This window comes from Prionailurus bengalensis, chromosome A2 (genome assembly GCF_016509475.1).
Source record: "Prionailurus bengalensis isolate Pbe53 chromosome A2, Fcat_Pben_1.1_paternal_pri, whole genome shotgun sequence".
NCBI lineage: Eukaryota > Metazoa > Chordata > Mammalia > Carnivora > Felidae > Prionailurus > Prionailurus bengalensis.
Genome location: NC_057348.1, coordinates 68,132,325 through 68,150,209, shown reverse-complemented (window position 1 = coordinate 68,150,209; position 17,885 = coordinate 68,132,325). Strand labels below are relative to the sequence as shown.

General features: G+C 37.4%; 1 protein-coding gene across 3 annotated transcripts in view; it reads right to left on the bottom strand.

Annotated features, from left to right (window-relative positions):
• Positions 1–3,046: 3,046 nt before the first annotated feature.
• The window catches only part of VSTM2A (V-set and transmembrane domain containing 2A), a 28,789-nt gene continuing 13,950 nt past the window's right edge, over positions 3,047–17,885 (bottom strand). The window contains exon 5 of one of the 3 annotated variants that reach the window (XM_043588474.1): positions 3,047–5,417. In XM_043588474.1, the coding sequence (XP_043444409.1) occupies positions 5,338–5,417 (80 nt within the window). In that variant the 3' untranslated portion in view covers positions 3,047–5,337. The other 2 variants (XM_043588473.1, XM_043588475.1) reach the window with 2 other exon arrangements.

Genomic DNA, 17,885 nt, shown 5'->3' with positions numbered 1-17,885 from the left:
AATGATTTTTGTTTATTTCTTTAATAACAGAAATATAACAACTAAGTATAAAATTATTTTGTCACAGTATTTCTCCCACTTTCCTCTGTAATCCATTTTCTTCTGGGATTTGTATTGTGGAGGACTCTATGATCTTATTTTTTTATTTTTTGATCATTTTTTTTTTCTGTGCACTTGCAGAATTTTCCCCTCCCTCTACCTTCTTAATTACTATGTTACACCAAGTGTCTAGGAGTCTCTTTTATTTCAACCTGTCTGTACTTTGAGTTCATATAATTCATGTTTTTACTTCAGATCACATTTGTAATTATTATAACCAGTTCAGTACTACACCAGAAGCCGTCCTGATTATCTCCCCAATTTTTTCTTTCCCTCCTCAAAGTTATCAAATTGTAAATTAGCATTAAAATGTAGTTACCTTCCTTTATGCCTACTGTATCCCGGAGCCCCCAGACAAAAGTATAACTTGACTATTTGAGAGATTCAATTTTGTTCCCAAAGGAGTCTTGCTTACAAGTTAAAGTATATACAATAAGTCCAGATGTAGCCTGTGTCTGGATCTCAGAATAATAGCTCACCTTGGAATTTTCACAAACTGTTCTATTCTTCTGTCCTTGCTTAGTTCCTCTGGCTCTCCCTTGCCTGATCTTATCTCCTGCCTACCTCCCCTCACTAACTACACCCTTGTGTGTTTCTAGTGCAAGAGCCAGCCTAGATCGATTTCCCCTGAGGGAAGTTTCCTTTCCCTGAAAGCTTCCCCCAGATCCTTGCCTGAGGGACTTCTTGTCTTTCAAGCTTAAATATTGCCTCCTCTGAGCAGCCTGCCCTGGTCACTTCCATTCACACTCCTTTATATCATCCTACTGGGTTTTCTTCTTAGAATTTATCACTAGTTTATATTCCCTTGCTTCTGGTTGTTTCCTGTCTGTCTCTCCCTAGATACAGGAAAGGCCTTTACCCGTTCCATAGGTGAAACCATAAGGTCTGTAACACTTCCTAAATGATAGACTATACCCTAATTAATGGGCAGTTCTAAAATTAAAATGATTTGGGCTTCATATTTGAAATTATGTGCAAGTCTATTTTGTAGCTGTGTAGTCTTAACTGCAAAATGAAATTATCAGTTTATGAATGACCTCAGATTACATTCACCTCTAGCAATTACTTTTTCTTACAGGAACTACTACTAAGTTATATTTAATATTTTGTTTTTTATATAAGATCAAAACCAAGACTGTTTATTTGAATAGTATTTGTGTATATCTTGTAAAATTGTATTTTAAGTTGTTAGCTTTGGCTCTAAAACAAAAACAAAAAAAAAACACACATCATCTTATATCTGTTATTCCATGCAGTATATGATAAATTTAAAGGAAAATTTTTTTCTGGATTTAAAAATAAATGTTTTCTTATATACATATGAATATCTGTATACAAATACACACACACACACACACACACACACACACACACACCCCTACTATTTCCCTAAACATGTCTTGCTTCCAAGGACTTGAAGGCAAATGAGTTTAAAATAATAATCAGGTCCTTTTAGGTGCTCAGAAATGTCTAAGCATTCTTCTGTGGGACCGGCAAACCATAATCAAATCACTTTCAGAAACAGTGAATGCAAGGGACCTTAGCCATAAAACAAATACACATATATCACTTCACGCCTGTCAGAATGGCTAAAATCTACAACACAAGAAACAACAGGTGTTGGTGAGGATTCAGAAAAAGGGGAACCCTCTTACATTGTTGGTGGGAATGCAAACTGGTGCAGCCATTGTGGAAAACGGTATGGGGGTTCCTCGATACAGTAAAAATAGAACTATCCACAGACTCAGCAACTGAATTACCAGGTATTTACTCAAAGAATACAAAAACGCTAATTCAAAGGGATACACGCACCCTGATTTTATAGCAACATTATCTATAATAGCCAAACTATGGAAAGATCCCAAACGTCCATTGGCTGATGAATGGATAAAGAAGAAATGGTATATATATATATATATACACACACACACACACATATACACACACATACACACACACACACACACAATGGAACTTACTCAGCCATCAAAAAGAATGGAATCTTGCCATTTGCAACGACATGGATGGAGTTAGAGTATATCATGCTACGTAAATAAGTCTTTCAGAGAAAGACAAATACCATGTGATTTCACTCATATATGGAATTGAAGAAACAAAACCAATGAGCAAAGGGAGAAAGAGAGAGAGAGAGGGAGGGAGGGAGAGAGGCAAACTAAGAATCAACTCTTAACTATGGAGAACACGCTGATGGGTACCAGAGGGGAGGTGTGGAGGGATGGGGGAAATAGGTGATGGGGATTAACGAGTGCACTTGTGATGAGCACCAGGTGACTTATGGAAGTGTTGAATCACTAAATTCTATACCTGAAACTAATATTTCACTGTATGTTAACTAACTGGAATTTTAAAGAAAGCTTCAAAGAAAACCAAATACACATATGCAAAAATATGCATAAAATTTTAGTGGATCCATAGACTCTACCCAGTTAGCTTGTTCACTAACTCAGAATAAGATCTCCTGCTTCAGATGATTTTTGTTACCTTATTTTATCCTCAAGTGTTGGCATTTGTATTGTTTCATTTGTAAGCAATGTGTAAGTCTTTAAGAAAGAACGAAAGAATCTGATTTGAATTCAAGTAAGCAATTTCAAATTTTTATGACTTTCTCTTCTGAAGAACGTTGCATAACCTTAGAAGTCAAGGTTGAGAAAGTCATATAACTTATTTTTCAATCTTTATTTCTAGAATCATGGTTACCTATGAGGAATAGTCCCAGAGCAATACAAGGTGAAAACCACTAGAGATACTCTTTAATTTTTAAAGGCTTCTGTTCCAATATTTAAGGTTACACATTAACTTTTCGAGTTTGGAGATTAGTGTATCATGTTCTTTCTCACAGACACCAGTGAGCCAGACTCTTGGTAATGCACTGACAGAGAAGACTTGATTATTTTGGACACTGACACAATGAATCTAGTGAGAATTCTTCCCAAGCCAGCATATATCCTTTATTACGAGCGAGCATGGTAAACATCATTGATAACAGATACACATCTGTCTTGCTTTAGAGTTGACCAATCTCATGACCTGAACTTTGGGTAAAAAAATTACATGGTGGATTTTCCCAGCCTGACTGAATTAGAATCAGTATGCTAAATTACGCTTGAATGTATGTGATCTTTAGAGGCCAGATAGACTCAATTAATATTTACCTTATCATTAATTTATGCATTTGAAGTATTAAATTTTGAAAGAAAATAAATTTCTAGGTTAATAAAATAGCGCAATCAAATCCTTTATTTATTTTTCTCATTAGACTGAAATAATAAACCAAATGGACAAGAAAAATGTCAATAAAAGTTTTAGCCTGAAACATTATTTCTCAAAGATAATGTTAAGATAATATGAAAATATGCGCATTGCTTGTAATTGAAGTGCAGGAAAATCAATGCATTTACCTTTGAAAAGCAGAGGTATTCATTGCCTTCAAGCTTCAGTTTAGGACCTCAGCCTGCCAGCTACTGGTCCTACAGAGATGATCTTCTGGTTTTGTTATGAAAGGGAATGGAAGAATCTCTCTGGAAGGAAAACTTAGGTCATTTGTATCTCAACCTGTACGTATTCCATAGTGTATATGGAGCACATTAGTAGTTTTGCCTATCATTCTTTGCCAGAGTAGAAAACAGTTTCCAAATGAAATAATCTGAATTATCATAAAGCCAAAAAATAAGAAAGAAATATTTAAAATTGTAATTCACTTAACCAGTGAAAACTTGAACACATTATCTTCTTTAGTTGGAGACTCGCAGTCATCTTTTGCATATTATATTTAGCCAACAACCAAATTTTAATTTTTAATTAGGAGGCATTAAAATATAATTAGCAGCAAATAACAGAATGACAAATCTACAAAAATTCATAAAGGTCAAAGGAAGCAGCATTTTTAGCCACAGCAAGAAGTGTTCTTCCATGAATTTAGGGAATCATGGTGACCACTTCACCTTCTCCACATTCACCTCCAAGGAAAATTTTCTAGAAGCAACATTGCTTTTTGAAAACAATAATGATGATAATCATGTGGGGATAGCTGTCAAAACCAGAAAGTGTACATTCTTCAGAGTCAAGAGACCCTCAAACCTCAATAAACACCATATATAAAGGAACATAGCAAATTTCAACACAGCATACACACAACAAAAGTAATTCATTTATCAGAGACCAATACAATTTTGAATATGCATTTTCCAGAAGGAAGCAGAGGGCAACAGAGACCACCTGCAGCTGTCAGACCTGTGGAAGTGAAACAATGCATTACAAAATTCACACCAATATATGAATTATAAGTGAAAAACAAATGTGTTATCTAAAAAAAGTTGGTTGGTGACCCAACATATAGATCTCTATATGTATATATTTATATATATAATGATAAAAATCAGCTTGCATGAGGGTCATAGTCTACCTACTTTGAAGTTATATCACACATACTAGAAGCAATTTACAGAATTTGTCAAGTTTGCATATACAGGAATTGCAAAATGAATTAAAATACATTGAAATATAGAACACTCAAAATGTATTTATATAAACCTCCCAGGATTGACAGGGATTGGCCGTAATCAGCACTTGCCACCATTGAACAAAAACTATAATCAAGAAGAAGGAGAAAAAAAAAATCCAAGGGAAAAAAGAAGAAAATTAAAAAAAAATCCTTCTTTTGTCATGTCTTATTTAAAATAACGTTCTCCTTGTTGACACGCAGTGTTGATGATTTTGTTGTTGCCCCAAGATGGGGATTTCGTTTGATGATAGCTTATGTTCTGTAGCTTTTTGATTTCTGTTTCCTTCCTGCAGATAATGTGTCTTTTAGTAGGAAATCAGTGGTATCCGTAGGAAATATTTACTATATCGATGACGTTCGGGCCAACCCCTGAGCAGTCAGCGAGATGATGCTTTAAGCAGCCGAAAGAAGAGAAAAAACGAAAACAAAAAATAGATCTTGCTATTAGAAAATGTCCTATCACGTCACACTAATTTTCTTGAAATAAAAGATCAGTGATTTGCCCAAGAAAATGTTATGAACAAAGCGTGTGATAGCCTCTTCGTTTATGCTTCCGGAAGCAGGCGCTCCTTGGGTAGGTAATTAGAGAACAGTGGGTGCAGAATGGTGCTTGGAGTTTAGGGTCAACTTTGCTGTCCGCTCCGTAGATTTTACAGGCGATTTGCTCTTTGCTTTAAGAAGAGAAAGTGATATTGGAAAAAAGTCAGCACTTTAGATTAAAGCAAAGCACCCTTCACAAAGCCACAAACAAGAAGCAGGACAGAAAGTCCATGGCTTGTAGCTATCATCCTTGCACCTGCGGAAGAAGTTATAAGATATTCGCTCATCTTGAAGATTTCCAATGCTCCTTATTAGGCTGTTTTAAACACATACATATATATATTTAATTAGCTCGCCAGCTTGGCTCTGGTGCTCATGAATGTCTTGGCATGCACTGCAAATAACAACACATACAAAGTATTTCAGTCCCAGGAAGTTGGTCTTGTTTGTTTTGTCTGTTTTCAAACAATGCCATCCCATGGTTGGGAACACTGAGAGGAACAAATCCAAATACTCTTCCCTCAAGGAATTCTTTACGGATCATTCCCTATAGTCATTCCGTTATTCCTCTATTGGTACCAAAAACACACGTAACCTGTTTTACTACCGCATAAGCACAAAACCACAGGAGTATACCCAACACTGAGAGCAACAGGCGTCTCGTGGGTGGGGAGAATTGTGTTCTGGGATGGGTGCGTTAGGGGCATTTTGTTCTAGAGAAAGATCTTTCTTAATTGTTTATCTTGGAGATCTGAGGAAAAGTTAGTGCTATCAAGAGTTGGAAATTTTTGAAAGAGCTTGGGGAGAATGTAAGAGGGAGAACTACATTGCATTTTTGTATTTTATTCTTCATGCATTTTATACAGTAAGCTTCTAGCTAATTATATATGAAATACCTTTATTTGTAAGAAGACAAAAATGTGATGAGGCTCAAATTATTTTCTTTCGTTTTTTTTTTTGTTTTTTTTTTTGTTTTTTGTTTTTTTCTGTCTTTTTTTTCTTTTTTCTTTCTTTCTTTCTTTCTTTTTTTTAATTGGAGAAAAGTTGAAACCATTTGAAAGGATAAGGGTAGGGAAATTCACTCTTTGGAACATTTCTGCTAACGCGTGTTCAGGTCCACATTGGCAATGATAAACATTGAGGCAAAAAGACATGCTCACATTTAGTAGGCCAAAATCACCATTTTTTGGTTAGGTCACTGCCATTGATCGTCTTGTTTGGTAAGTGAGCCATATATTTAACACAGTATCTCCACACAGAAACCTAGTGCCTGAAGACCCCGAGGTTAATGGTGAGTCTCCGGAGAGTGCCTTCACTCAGGCTGGGTAAGAAGGTTCATAAATGCAAAAGTGATAGCGTAGGTCATGTGCAGCTCTAACCACAAAGATCATGCAAGGGAAATATAGTCAATCTATGTAGAACCGTTAGCATCAGAGCTTTCCAAAATTAAATATATATTCTTGTTAGCTTTTGAAGAGAAATTCTTTGACATGGACTCATTTAATCAAAAAAAAAAAAAGGAAAGAAAAAAGAAAGAAAAGAAATGATTACATGACTCCTTTAGTAATAGCTAACTGCTTTTGACGTGACACAAAGTATGTCGGGTATTGAATAAAGGTTTAAAAAATGCTAAGAGCAGTAAAACAACTCACTCTTCAGAGAAGGTACTGTGTGAAGTAATAGTTTTGTTTTCAGCATGGTCACTGCAAGTTGGTTCACACTTGCTCAACCTGTGTGTGTACCATGTTGCCCCTTTCTCAAATAGTCAACCCTTCAGAGGAGATGTCTAAGCCCACCATTCCCCAAAAGATATGAAGGGAACAGCTACTGCATTTTGACCCAACACTTCCAACCATACTCTGTCCAGCATGTGCAAGTTAAAACAAGATTGACACAAGTAGTATAATTAGAAAGAAACTCAACTGCAGACCATAGAGTATTTTAAGGCTACTAAATTTCTGAACTGCCCTCACACAGGCAATGTGCCATCGTAACATGGTACTGTTTTTGCATTTGTTTGTTTTTCAGCTTGTAATCATTCATCTGCTCTAGGTACATGCATTTCCTAGCATATTTCTATTAAATGAAATGTATTGCTGTCAGGCCAATTGTAAAACTTCCCTCCTTCCCCTGTACGTTAGATTCGACAGCAATTTTATCAAATCACTGATCGTTTCTCTCTTCTTTCTGTTTTACGTCTTGAATGAAGAGATATGTGCTCCTTTATCTTTGTAATCCCAAAGATTTAGTAAAATACAAGACTCTTAAATGCTGTCATTTGTCCTGTGTAGTTTTAACAAATAATCGTCATAGTCCTTTCTATTCAGATGTACACTATTCTGAGTACTACATTATTACCAAACATGTTATGCTCTTTTCTAGAGTGTTAATTTTATTATTATTATTATTATTATTATTTTGCAAAAAGCAAACTTCGGCCGCTCATCACACTTTATTCTTATCTTCACCGATAGAAACATCTCACTTTTGTGAAGTAATGAGAGCCTGGACTGGCATCAGGAGCCCTGAGTTCTAATTTCCTCTGCTCCCTCTCGTTTCTAAGATCCCAAACAAGATATGTATTTGTTCTACGCTTTCAAAATTGAGCCTAGCGACCATTTGTGTATTATTATTATTTATATTAGTATGACATTGTGCTGGACTGCCTATTTTGCTTTCTTTGGTTTCTTCTGCCTTATGCCCAGAAGCAGGTTAACGTGCTATTTCCTCATAGGACCATGAATTTAAGCCACTCTTCCCCTCAAAAACCCTGCATCCACTTTGTGTGTCCACACCAGCTAGCTGTTATCTCCCGCCCTCTGAACTTCACAGTGTATTGGCTTTGCCTCTCCAATGGCCTTAACATGGCTTACATTGACCCCTGAAAGAAGAATTCATTATATTCATATCTTATCTCACGGATTACATTGCAAGCTCATTAAAGGCAAGGGGCAAAACTTTAGCAATTTTTTTTACGACTCTCAATGTCTAAAACAATGCCTGGAGAATTTTAAAACTTTTGTGTCCAACACAAAATACGCTGTAAAGAAGAGAGATACCATTATCTCAATTGTGTGAAGAAAATGCACAAGAGAACATGCCCGGATGAAGAGCAGGCTAATAGAACTTAAAGATTTCTCTATGACTCTGAATGCCATTTCGTAATGTCCTTTCAGTTCTATTTAATAATGACGACTTCCGTTTGGTTTTATGCTTAAGATTTCCATGGTGCTCCCTCAGGTGTAATTCCCCACGCCTTTGTAAGACAGGCAAGACATTTTCTCCATTTTTGCAAATGGAAAAGTCTAAGAAATCTTCTTAGACGTCTAAGGAGTGCAGGAACCTAGCTTCCAATTCTCAGCTCTTTTTAGACCTCATGCAATACCCATTGTCGCATCACCTTCACTGAGATGTGGACAAGCAGGCATTTCTCAAGAGGCTGACTGTGACAAACGAGTCTGGCTGAGGAGAAATAGGAAAAAAGAAAAAAAAAGAAAAGGCTTCAAATATTTTGTCTTAACCGTAATTATTATTTCAGAGAAGAACAAAAAATTCCCTCCATTGCTTTTAAAAAAACAAAACGACCTGAAAAACTACCAATCAGGGCACGGCAGTGAGACCTTGGCATTGTCCGCAGTCCCCTGCAGATGGTGCCCAGTTCTCCCGCATGGTGGAAACCACTGTTGGGTTCAGCTCAGTCCTGCATCTTCCTGCCTCATTTAACTCACTACAACTTTCCAGATGGCAAAGTGTGCCCTGCCCCTCTGAGGTGTCTGCCAGATGGAAGAACTTAGCTCCCTGTTAGCACCTTCCTTTTTAAACTAGTCCATCTGTACTGCCATCTCCTTCCGGCACCCACGGTCAGGAGGCTGGAAGGCACTGGGCATATTTAACAATGCGGCATCACTCTTCTCGTTCACATCAATTCCCAAAATGACTACCGTGCATCGGGCCTCGACGATGTGTCAGGGAATTTGCATACCTTGTCTTAGTTCGCCCTCTAGACAAACAGGTCAAGTTCTGTATAGTTCTGTATAGTAGACAAACAGGTCAAGAACATGCAACTCAGCGACCTGGAATAACTCACCCTAAGTTACATGGACGATAGGTGGTAAAGTACAGAAATGAAGGAACAGGGAGGCAAGTCAGATCAGCTTAGAAGGACACAAGTCAGTGGGTTAAGCATCCTGCCCAGAAGCAGGTCTGACTCTGGATTTTGGGTCAGGTGGTCTGTGGGATCAAGCCCCAAGTGAGTCTCTGTGGTGACAGCGCGGAGCCTGCATGGGATTCTTTCTCTGTCCCTCCGCTGTGCATACGCATGCACGCGTTCTCTCTCTTTCTGTCTCTCTCTCTAAATACATAAATGTTAAAACCAACCAACCAACAAACAAAAGGATTGGGCACCTGGGTGGCTCAATCAACTTCAGCTCAGGTCATGATCTCACGGTTTATGGGTTCGAGCCCTGCATCGGGCTCTGTGCTGACAGCTCAGAGCCTGGAGCCTGCCTCGGATTCTGTGTCTCCCTTGCTCCCTGCCCCTCCCCCACTCATGCTCGCGCGCGCGTGCGCGCGCTCTCTCTCTCTCTCAAAGATAAAATAAAACATTAAAAAATTTTTTTAAAAGGACATCCTTTTTTTCTGAAACTCCCTAAGGCAAACAGCCTTGCTCCATGGTCTCCACATCTGTTACATCAAGATGTGAAGCTATTATTTGTATATACACTAATCTTTTCAGAGAAAATGCACTGGCCGTAACATACTTCGGAGCAAAAAAAAAAAAAAAAAAAAAAAAAAAAAAAAAGTTTAATCTCAAGTTTCTTTCCCAACTCTAAATTGATAAATATTGGATATTAAAACATCATCAGGCTTTTAGTTTTCCCAAATATTAATAACAAGTAAAGTTTGTTTCACTCTGTATAGTGTACCAACTGTCCCATGACATAATATTTTAACCTTTTCGTTTTATAGACTTTTACAGCTTAAAGGTTCATCCAGATTAACTTAAACGTTTGAGTAAAAGGTGACTCCACCATCATTCTTCCATGCCTTCCTCTTTCTAAGAACTTCTTTTTTCCATGAGTGTCTCTGTGGCTCAGTTAGTTAAGTGTTCCACTTCGGCTCAGGTCATGATCTCGCGGCCCGTGAGTTCAAACCCCGCATCAGGCTCTGTGCTCACAGCTCAGAACCTGGAGCCTGTTTCAGATTCTGTCTCCCTCTCTCTCTTCCCCTCCCCACCGCTCGCACTCTGTCTCTCTCTCTCAAAAATAAGCATTTAAAAAAATTTAACGAACTTCTTTTTTCCAAGTTGTTTAATTCAGATTGATAGCCTAGGGCTAAAAAAGTTAACTTGTCTACCAGGAAAAAGCATTAGAAGAGGCTATGGGTATTGAATTCAAAGAACCAGGTGGAGCGTTTAGACAACTGTCTAGACACTTTATCCCATCACAATTTTACCAGCTCTTCAAATATCCACTTTTCCTTGGCCGTGAATATTTTCTGATGGATTAATTTCCTATGTGAGTACAACTTTTCATTGGTTTAGATACGAAGAACAATCCCAATTCAGGGCATCTGTCTACAAATTTGGGCATAATTCTCTCCATTCTCTTGTTTGAGTATCTACAGGAATTAAAAGGAACAAGAAAAGAGAAAGAAAACAATTTGTCTCCAGTTGTGTGGCTCCACGGTCTTACTCCAGTCTTTATTTTGTGAAAGTGAATATTAGCAAGGTTTATCATCTGAACAAACCTAAAAATGAAAATGCTCCAATAAAAAAAGGAAGCAACTGTCAAAGACTTTTTTTTTTTTTTTGTCTGTAAGGAGGCCAAGTTTATAAAGCATGAGTGTCCATTACAGCTCTGGGAACAGACATACCCTTTGACATACTTCTCTTTTATTACAGATTCCAGTTTTAAGAAATGAAAATAGCTGTGTGAGAAAATTTGGGCTAGCTTTTAATGCAATTTTTATTCAGGTTTGCACATACTAAATCACTATTTAAGGGAAAGGTCAAATAATAGAATGATTTTATCCTATAATTTTTTGAAAAGAATATCTTTTTATTAGAATTCTTACAGATCCAGTGCCAATTTCTTCCAGAAATCCATTTTTTAAAAGAAGTGTGCTTCATTTTGACCTAATACATAAATTGCCTATTTTACTGTGCCCCAGCATGTTGGCAGGTTAGCTGTTTAAATTTCCTTTCCTGCGTTCCTTTCGTCAGCAAATTTACACCTCTATTCTAGTTATGAGGCCTCTTATTGGAGCTGGGGGGGGGGGGGGGTGGGAAGTGAAGTTGCCCAAGTAACTTGCCAAGTGACTGACGAGATGATACGCCATTCACCACAGAATTTTCGAGAATCTAGCCTTGGCAGGATTTCAGGATTTCTACCTACCTTGTACGCTGACTTGAGAAGGAACATATAAAGCGATGGTGCCTCCCACCTGCTAAGGCCATAGTGCATCTCACAACCCACTTTCATGGTAACTCATTCATCCAGGTAAGACTGCTTTGGGTGCAGACCGGATGATGATTACAATGGCAGAAGCTAATATTTCTTGAACGTTTGTTATTTCTTGACCTCTGCTTGGGATCCCATGAAGTTACGATAATCATTTTGCTACTTAAGGACCTGACTCTCTGTGCTCGAGTTTACCCAGCCAGTGGGTGGTGCCGCAGACATTCAAAACCAGTTCTGTTTCACTCCAAAAGGTAATTTGCATCATAATTTCCTCCCGTGATTCTTCATGCCTGAAAACTCTAGACTCTCTCAATTCTGCCTATTAGAAATATTTGGAAATATGAGCTGTTTTGACAAAATGGAATGGAGAACAATATAAATTAGTGGAAAACAAAATGTTCTCAGAGTGAGGTTTTTAATACTACAAGCAGTTAATAACTCCTTTGATGCATGAATAAGAATGATTTATTATTAGCGTCACATCCACCAGTATATAAATAAATGCTGCAGAGAGGTTGGCAACTCTTTACCCACGGAGTTTAACTATCCTTCCTGCATGTATGTTTTCATTATTAACTAGCATATTCTTTATTCATAACACAAAGGTAGATATTAATCCACATCTTGTTGGTATGATCACAAACCCCCTGTTAGGGACTGCACACACTCGTGGTTTTGTTGCAGTTTGACAGTGTTGTTGAACAACGCCACCTTTCCCAAAGAGCTTAAATAAGCACATTCAACTTGGGGAATGTGAGAGGAAATTATGAAGACAACTGGGATCAATGTGGAATGACCTTGCGTCAGGGTAGGCTATGACTGTCTGCCCTGAGTGAGGAAGCTGATACAAAGAGCACCACAGGGGCTCCTGGGAGGCTCGGTCAGTTAAGCATCTAACTCTTGATTTTGGCTCAGGTCAGGATCTCATGGTTCCTAAGATCCAGCCCCACGCTGGGCTGCATGCTGACACAGCAGAGCCTGCTGGGGATCTTCTCCCTCCCTGTCTCTCTGCCCCTTTCCCCATCTCTCTCCCTCTCCCTCGCCCCCCCCACTCCGCCTCTCTCTGCCCTGCCTTACTCTCTCTCCCTCTCTCTCTGTCCCTCCCCAGCTCTCATGCTCTCTCTCTCTCTAAATAAATAAATAAATAAATAAACATTAAAAAATAAGAGTGCACCACAGCTAGAATTATTGACTACTAAGTGAAGGGGTAAGAAAGCTGTATTTTCAGATTTGAGCCATCATTCACTAATTGGTGAAATAAAAAATCTGTTGTTATAGATCACCCTTCCCCTAACATCACCAGAGAAGAATTTCTCGTCAAAGAAACACATCTCATATTTTTACAGAAATGGCAACTGCGGCACTCAGAGTGAAGAAACAGAAGTCAAGGAAAGACAAGGAAAGAAAAATAGCTGCGGAAATGTGATTTCACTTTTCACTTATCCTCTTACATAAATTGAAAAGTAAAGATTTCAACAAAATTTACACAGTAATTTGCCTACATTTAAACATCACCTTTGGGGTGCTTGGGTGGCTCAGTTGGTTAAGCGTCCAATTCTTGGTTTAGGCTCAGGTCATGATCTCATGGTTTGTGAGTTCGAGCCCCACATCTGGCTCTGTGCCATTGGCACAGAACCTGCTTGGGATTCTGTCTCCTTCTCTCTCTGTCCCTCCCCTCCTTGTTCTCTACCTCTCTCTCTTTCTCTCAAAAGTAAATAAATAAACATTTGGAAAAAAAAATCTTAAAAAAATCCATTTTAGTTGTACAGCAATGTTTGCTTTTGAGGAAAAAATTAGTTGAGTACCTACTGCCAATAGGATGTAGAAAAACCTTGGGGCACCTGAGTGGCTCAGTCGGTTAAGCATCCAGCTTCGGCTCAGGTCATGATCTCAGGGTTTATGAGTTTGAGTCCCATGCCGGGCTCTGTGCTGACAGTTCGGAGCCTGGAGCCTGCTTCAGATTCTGTGTCCCCCTCTGTCTCTGCCCCTCCCCTGCTCACACTCTGTCTCTCAAAAATGAATAAACGTTAAGATCTTTTTTAGAAAAACATCAATTATATACCTTCAGAAAACACACCTATTTTAACATAAGAAACATGTTTTGAGACTTTACCCATATATTTTCTAAATTTGAGCCCATGGTTTTATCCTTTTCCTTAATCCAGCCATTTCAAAATTATCTAAATTATAATGTTTTACAAATTATCCTCAGAACAGAAATGACCTTAGCCATCAGAATTATGTAATTAACAGAGATAGTTGAAGCATTTAAAATCCCCTTTATCAAGGCATGTGCATACAAGAAAAATATGTAGTTGCCAGGACCGCTTACCAAATGTCCTAAACATAATTTGTTATTAAATACAATTTTAAATACATGAATATTGTTGTCATGGTATGTAATGAAGCATGGTCCAATTGTAATTTCTAATCCTCTCTCTCCATTAATACATAAGGAACCTGGGGTTCTTTTCTTATAGATTGACTGAATTACATAAAAAAGTCATGTAACTTGGGGCGCCTGGGTGGCTCAGTGGGTTAAATGTCAGACTTTGGCTCAGGTCATGATCTCTCAGTCTGTGACTTCGAGCCCCACATCGGGCTTTGTGCTGACAGCTCAGAGTCTGGATCCTGCTTCGGATTCTGTGTCTCCCTCTCTCTCTGCCCCTCCCCTGCTCACACCCTGCCTCTCTCTCTCTCTCTCTCTCTCCCTCTCTCTCTAATTACATGCTAAATACAATATTTAGACACTGCATTAACACCAAAAATATCTAGACATAGTTCATATCTATAAAATACTTATATTTTCAGATTGTTTGAAACTGAGTTTTTACATTCTAAAGGGTTTTTCTTTCTATTTAGTACTTGTGATCCTATTGTTTGCTCCCTACATGTAGGGTTTTTCAAATTAACCATTTACATTGCTAAGAGAAGTGAGAAAAATTAATAAACTTATTTAATCAGAAAAATTAAAGCTCAAATGTGTTCCAGGGCTGAAGAAGATGTTGCTGAGATTGTGTCTGTAACACAAAACATAAATAAAACAAGAAAAAAAGCAGTCCCATAATAGACCCCCTCCTTGCGCAATGCCTAAGACCTGTCTACTTTAAAATATAGAGTGATTGCATTACTTAATCTTTATTAAAGTATTTTTGCCTGTGAAGCTAATAAAATTGCTTCATGTAATTTCTTGCAGTTTACTTTTTCAACAGCTCCACAGTCACCAGCTTCACGGAATAGGGAATCCTAACGCCTAGTTTTACCATTGGCTTTAGTTCAAACACCAAGAGTTTAACCTGTCTTGGGTTTGTTTTATACATATAGGGTTCTAAATTCATGCAAAAATGCTCTCTCAGGCTTTTTAAAAGACATATTAAATAAAACATAATTATCATTTATAAATCCTCCGGGGCACTAATTTTCCTTGATAGCCCCAATGACTGCACCATTATTCATCACTCTGAAATCCCTCTGAATTGGGGGCCGAATGAGTCATGCTATTGAGAGGGAAATGATTGCATGATATGTAATTTATGGACTTTATATGAGTTTGATTAGTTTCATCAAAATAAATTTATCAAGATCGCACTCGTTATGTTCAGAAAAATAAAAAAATAATAATTTGACGGTCAGATTATCCATCCAGCTCACAGGAAATAAGATGCAGTGTTCTTAACTTTGATGCTACTAGAATTTCTGAGAATTCCTACTTCCATGCTAGGACTTCTAACGTATGTGTGCACACACGTGTGGACGTGTGTATAAATATGTGCACGTACACATACATGCATGTGTGTATATGTTTTTAATTTGTCATGACCTCCACAATCATACACCATTATTTTACCTTGCCTTTTTGTTTTTATTTGTTTAATATATTTTATTCGTTTGTTAGTTTGTTTTCTCTGTCATGAGTTGCCTGTCACTGGACTATCTTTAAATCTGGGAAATTTTAAATGATGTGTTTTTCCCCCCAATATAACAAAAGTAATAAATTATCACCATATAAATGTTAATTATACACACAAAATAATTAAGCAATTAAAAATCATAACATCTTGGGGTGCCTGGGTGGCTCAGTCGGTTAAGTGTCCTACTTTGGCTCAGGTCATGATTTTGCAGTTTGTGGGTTTGAGCCCTGCGTCGGGCTCCGTGCTGAAAGCTCAGAGCCTAGAGCCTGCTTCAGATTCTGTGTCTCCCTCTTCTTCTCTGCCTCTCTCCTGCTCTCTCTCTCTCTCTCTCTCAAAAATAAATAAACATTAAAAATAATCATTACATCTTGACTTCGGACATACATTTTCATATATTTCTTGTCATTTTTCTATGCAAGTATCTCAGATTGATTTAAAGTTTTATATCCTATATTTTTGACTTTAATGTTTTGTCCTGTATCTTTCACATTATATTATGTGTTGAATCTTACCTAGTTTCATTAAAACTTGATTTTAGAAGCTGTGTAACAGTCACTGTATGGTTTTAACATTTTAACACATTCATTAAGTAACTTCCTTGTTGTTGGTCATTTGAGTATTTCCAATTTAGGGATGACCTCTGTAATAAGCATGGGTCTGGGCCTACTTCCCACTGATCTTTCTGGAATCTCCTCCCAGGAATATTACTTCAAGCACAAGTGGGCCACACAATCTAAAGCCCTGTGACTGATCTTTCCAGATAAATTTTTCTCCAGAAGGAAAGTACCAAGTCACCATGTAAGTAATCATATACCAAAATGCTTGAGTCCCTGTAACCTTGATGATACATGTTGATTCTAAAAATCTTTGCCAAGATTATATGTGTCAAGTTTGAAAAAAAGACTAGGGTTTTGACTGAGACTGCATCAAGTCTATAACTACTTTTGAAAAACTTGACATTTTTTAAATTGAGATCGTCCATCCAAAGACAGAGCATATTTATTCATTTATTGAAACCTAAACTCTCTGAACCAAGTGTTCCAACGGTCTTCATATTTAGAATGCTTGTTATTGTCTTTAAAAAGAAAACTAGATACTGTATATCTTTCGTTTTTGTTGGTACTGTTGAGAATTATTATTATGCCCCAAATATTTTCTATTTGGGTATTGCTGTCCACACCCAAATAGGTTTAAGTGTATTTTGCTATCTCTAAGTCATTTAGAATGGAGTACATAATCATAGTATATGTAAAATTGATATTATTTTCTGCTCTGCTCTTTAATTAATTTGAGTTCATCTGGATATATATCCTAAATTATGACAATGTTTCCTTTTGTCACTTATTAATTAAATCAATCCTTTCTTAATTCTTGTATTTTTTAGTTCATCAGTATGATATTATTTTATGTAATTTTAGGGCTTCCCAAGCTTCTTATTTTCTTTCTTCCCTATTCATATTTGAGTTCCTTTGCTACCTTTTTAATCATAGTTACTTAATAATATGCTTCAATATCTGGTAGGTACAGAAAAAGGAACCAATCACTGCCAGGTTTACCCTGATAGTTAAAATACATCATGTCACTTACTGCTGGAAATGACCCTTAGGGCATATGTGTTAATATTTCAGTGTCATAAATAATGACTCCTGAGGTTCAGAGATATTTTGTACACAGCTCACTCAACAAACAAGCTGAGGGTTATTGGTTTACCTAAATCCATTTTATTTTTTTTCTCTTTTTAAAGCTTTTAACTAGTCTCACTTGTTTATGTTTTCAGATGTATGTTTAATTATTTTACAATTTTAAAAATTCTGAGGGTCATTTTTGGAAAGCTTGAAATTAATGAGAGAGCAGCCGAGGTGTATAATTGTGGTTTCCAAATACATGTTGCTTATTCCGGCCACACAGTTCAAATTCCTAACAATCCTTTGGAGTTTTATTATACTTTACAATAAGGGTCTAGTTACAACCTTGGGCAAGACAGCTGGTGGCCAATATATTTAGTATGGTTATCTAGGGGGAAATTTATCATCAACTAATGGCATTGTGACAGAGTAAAAAAGGAAGTTCTGAAATTATGCACAACAAAACATGAGCCAGGAATGAAGACTCAGTCTTCCTTCTTTAATTCATCACCTACACACACTCAATACACACACTCCGCCACAGTGGAGCCAGGTGGTGTAGACCATGTACTCTCAGGACTTCACGGTTCCTAATAATCATCATCATAATAACAACGCACATGCCACAACAGTCTTATTAATACAACAACTAGTTATCATTTATTGAGGGCTTGATCAATGCCGAGCTCTCTCTGTATCTAATTTCATTGAATCCTCAAAACTCGGT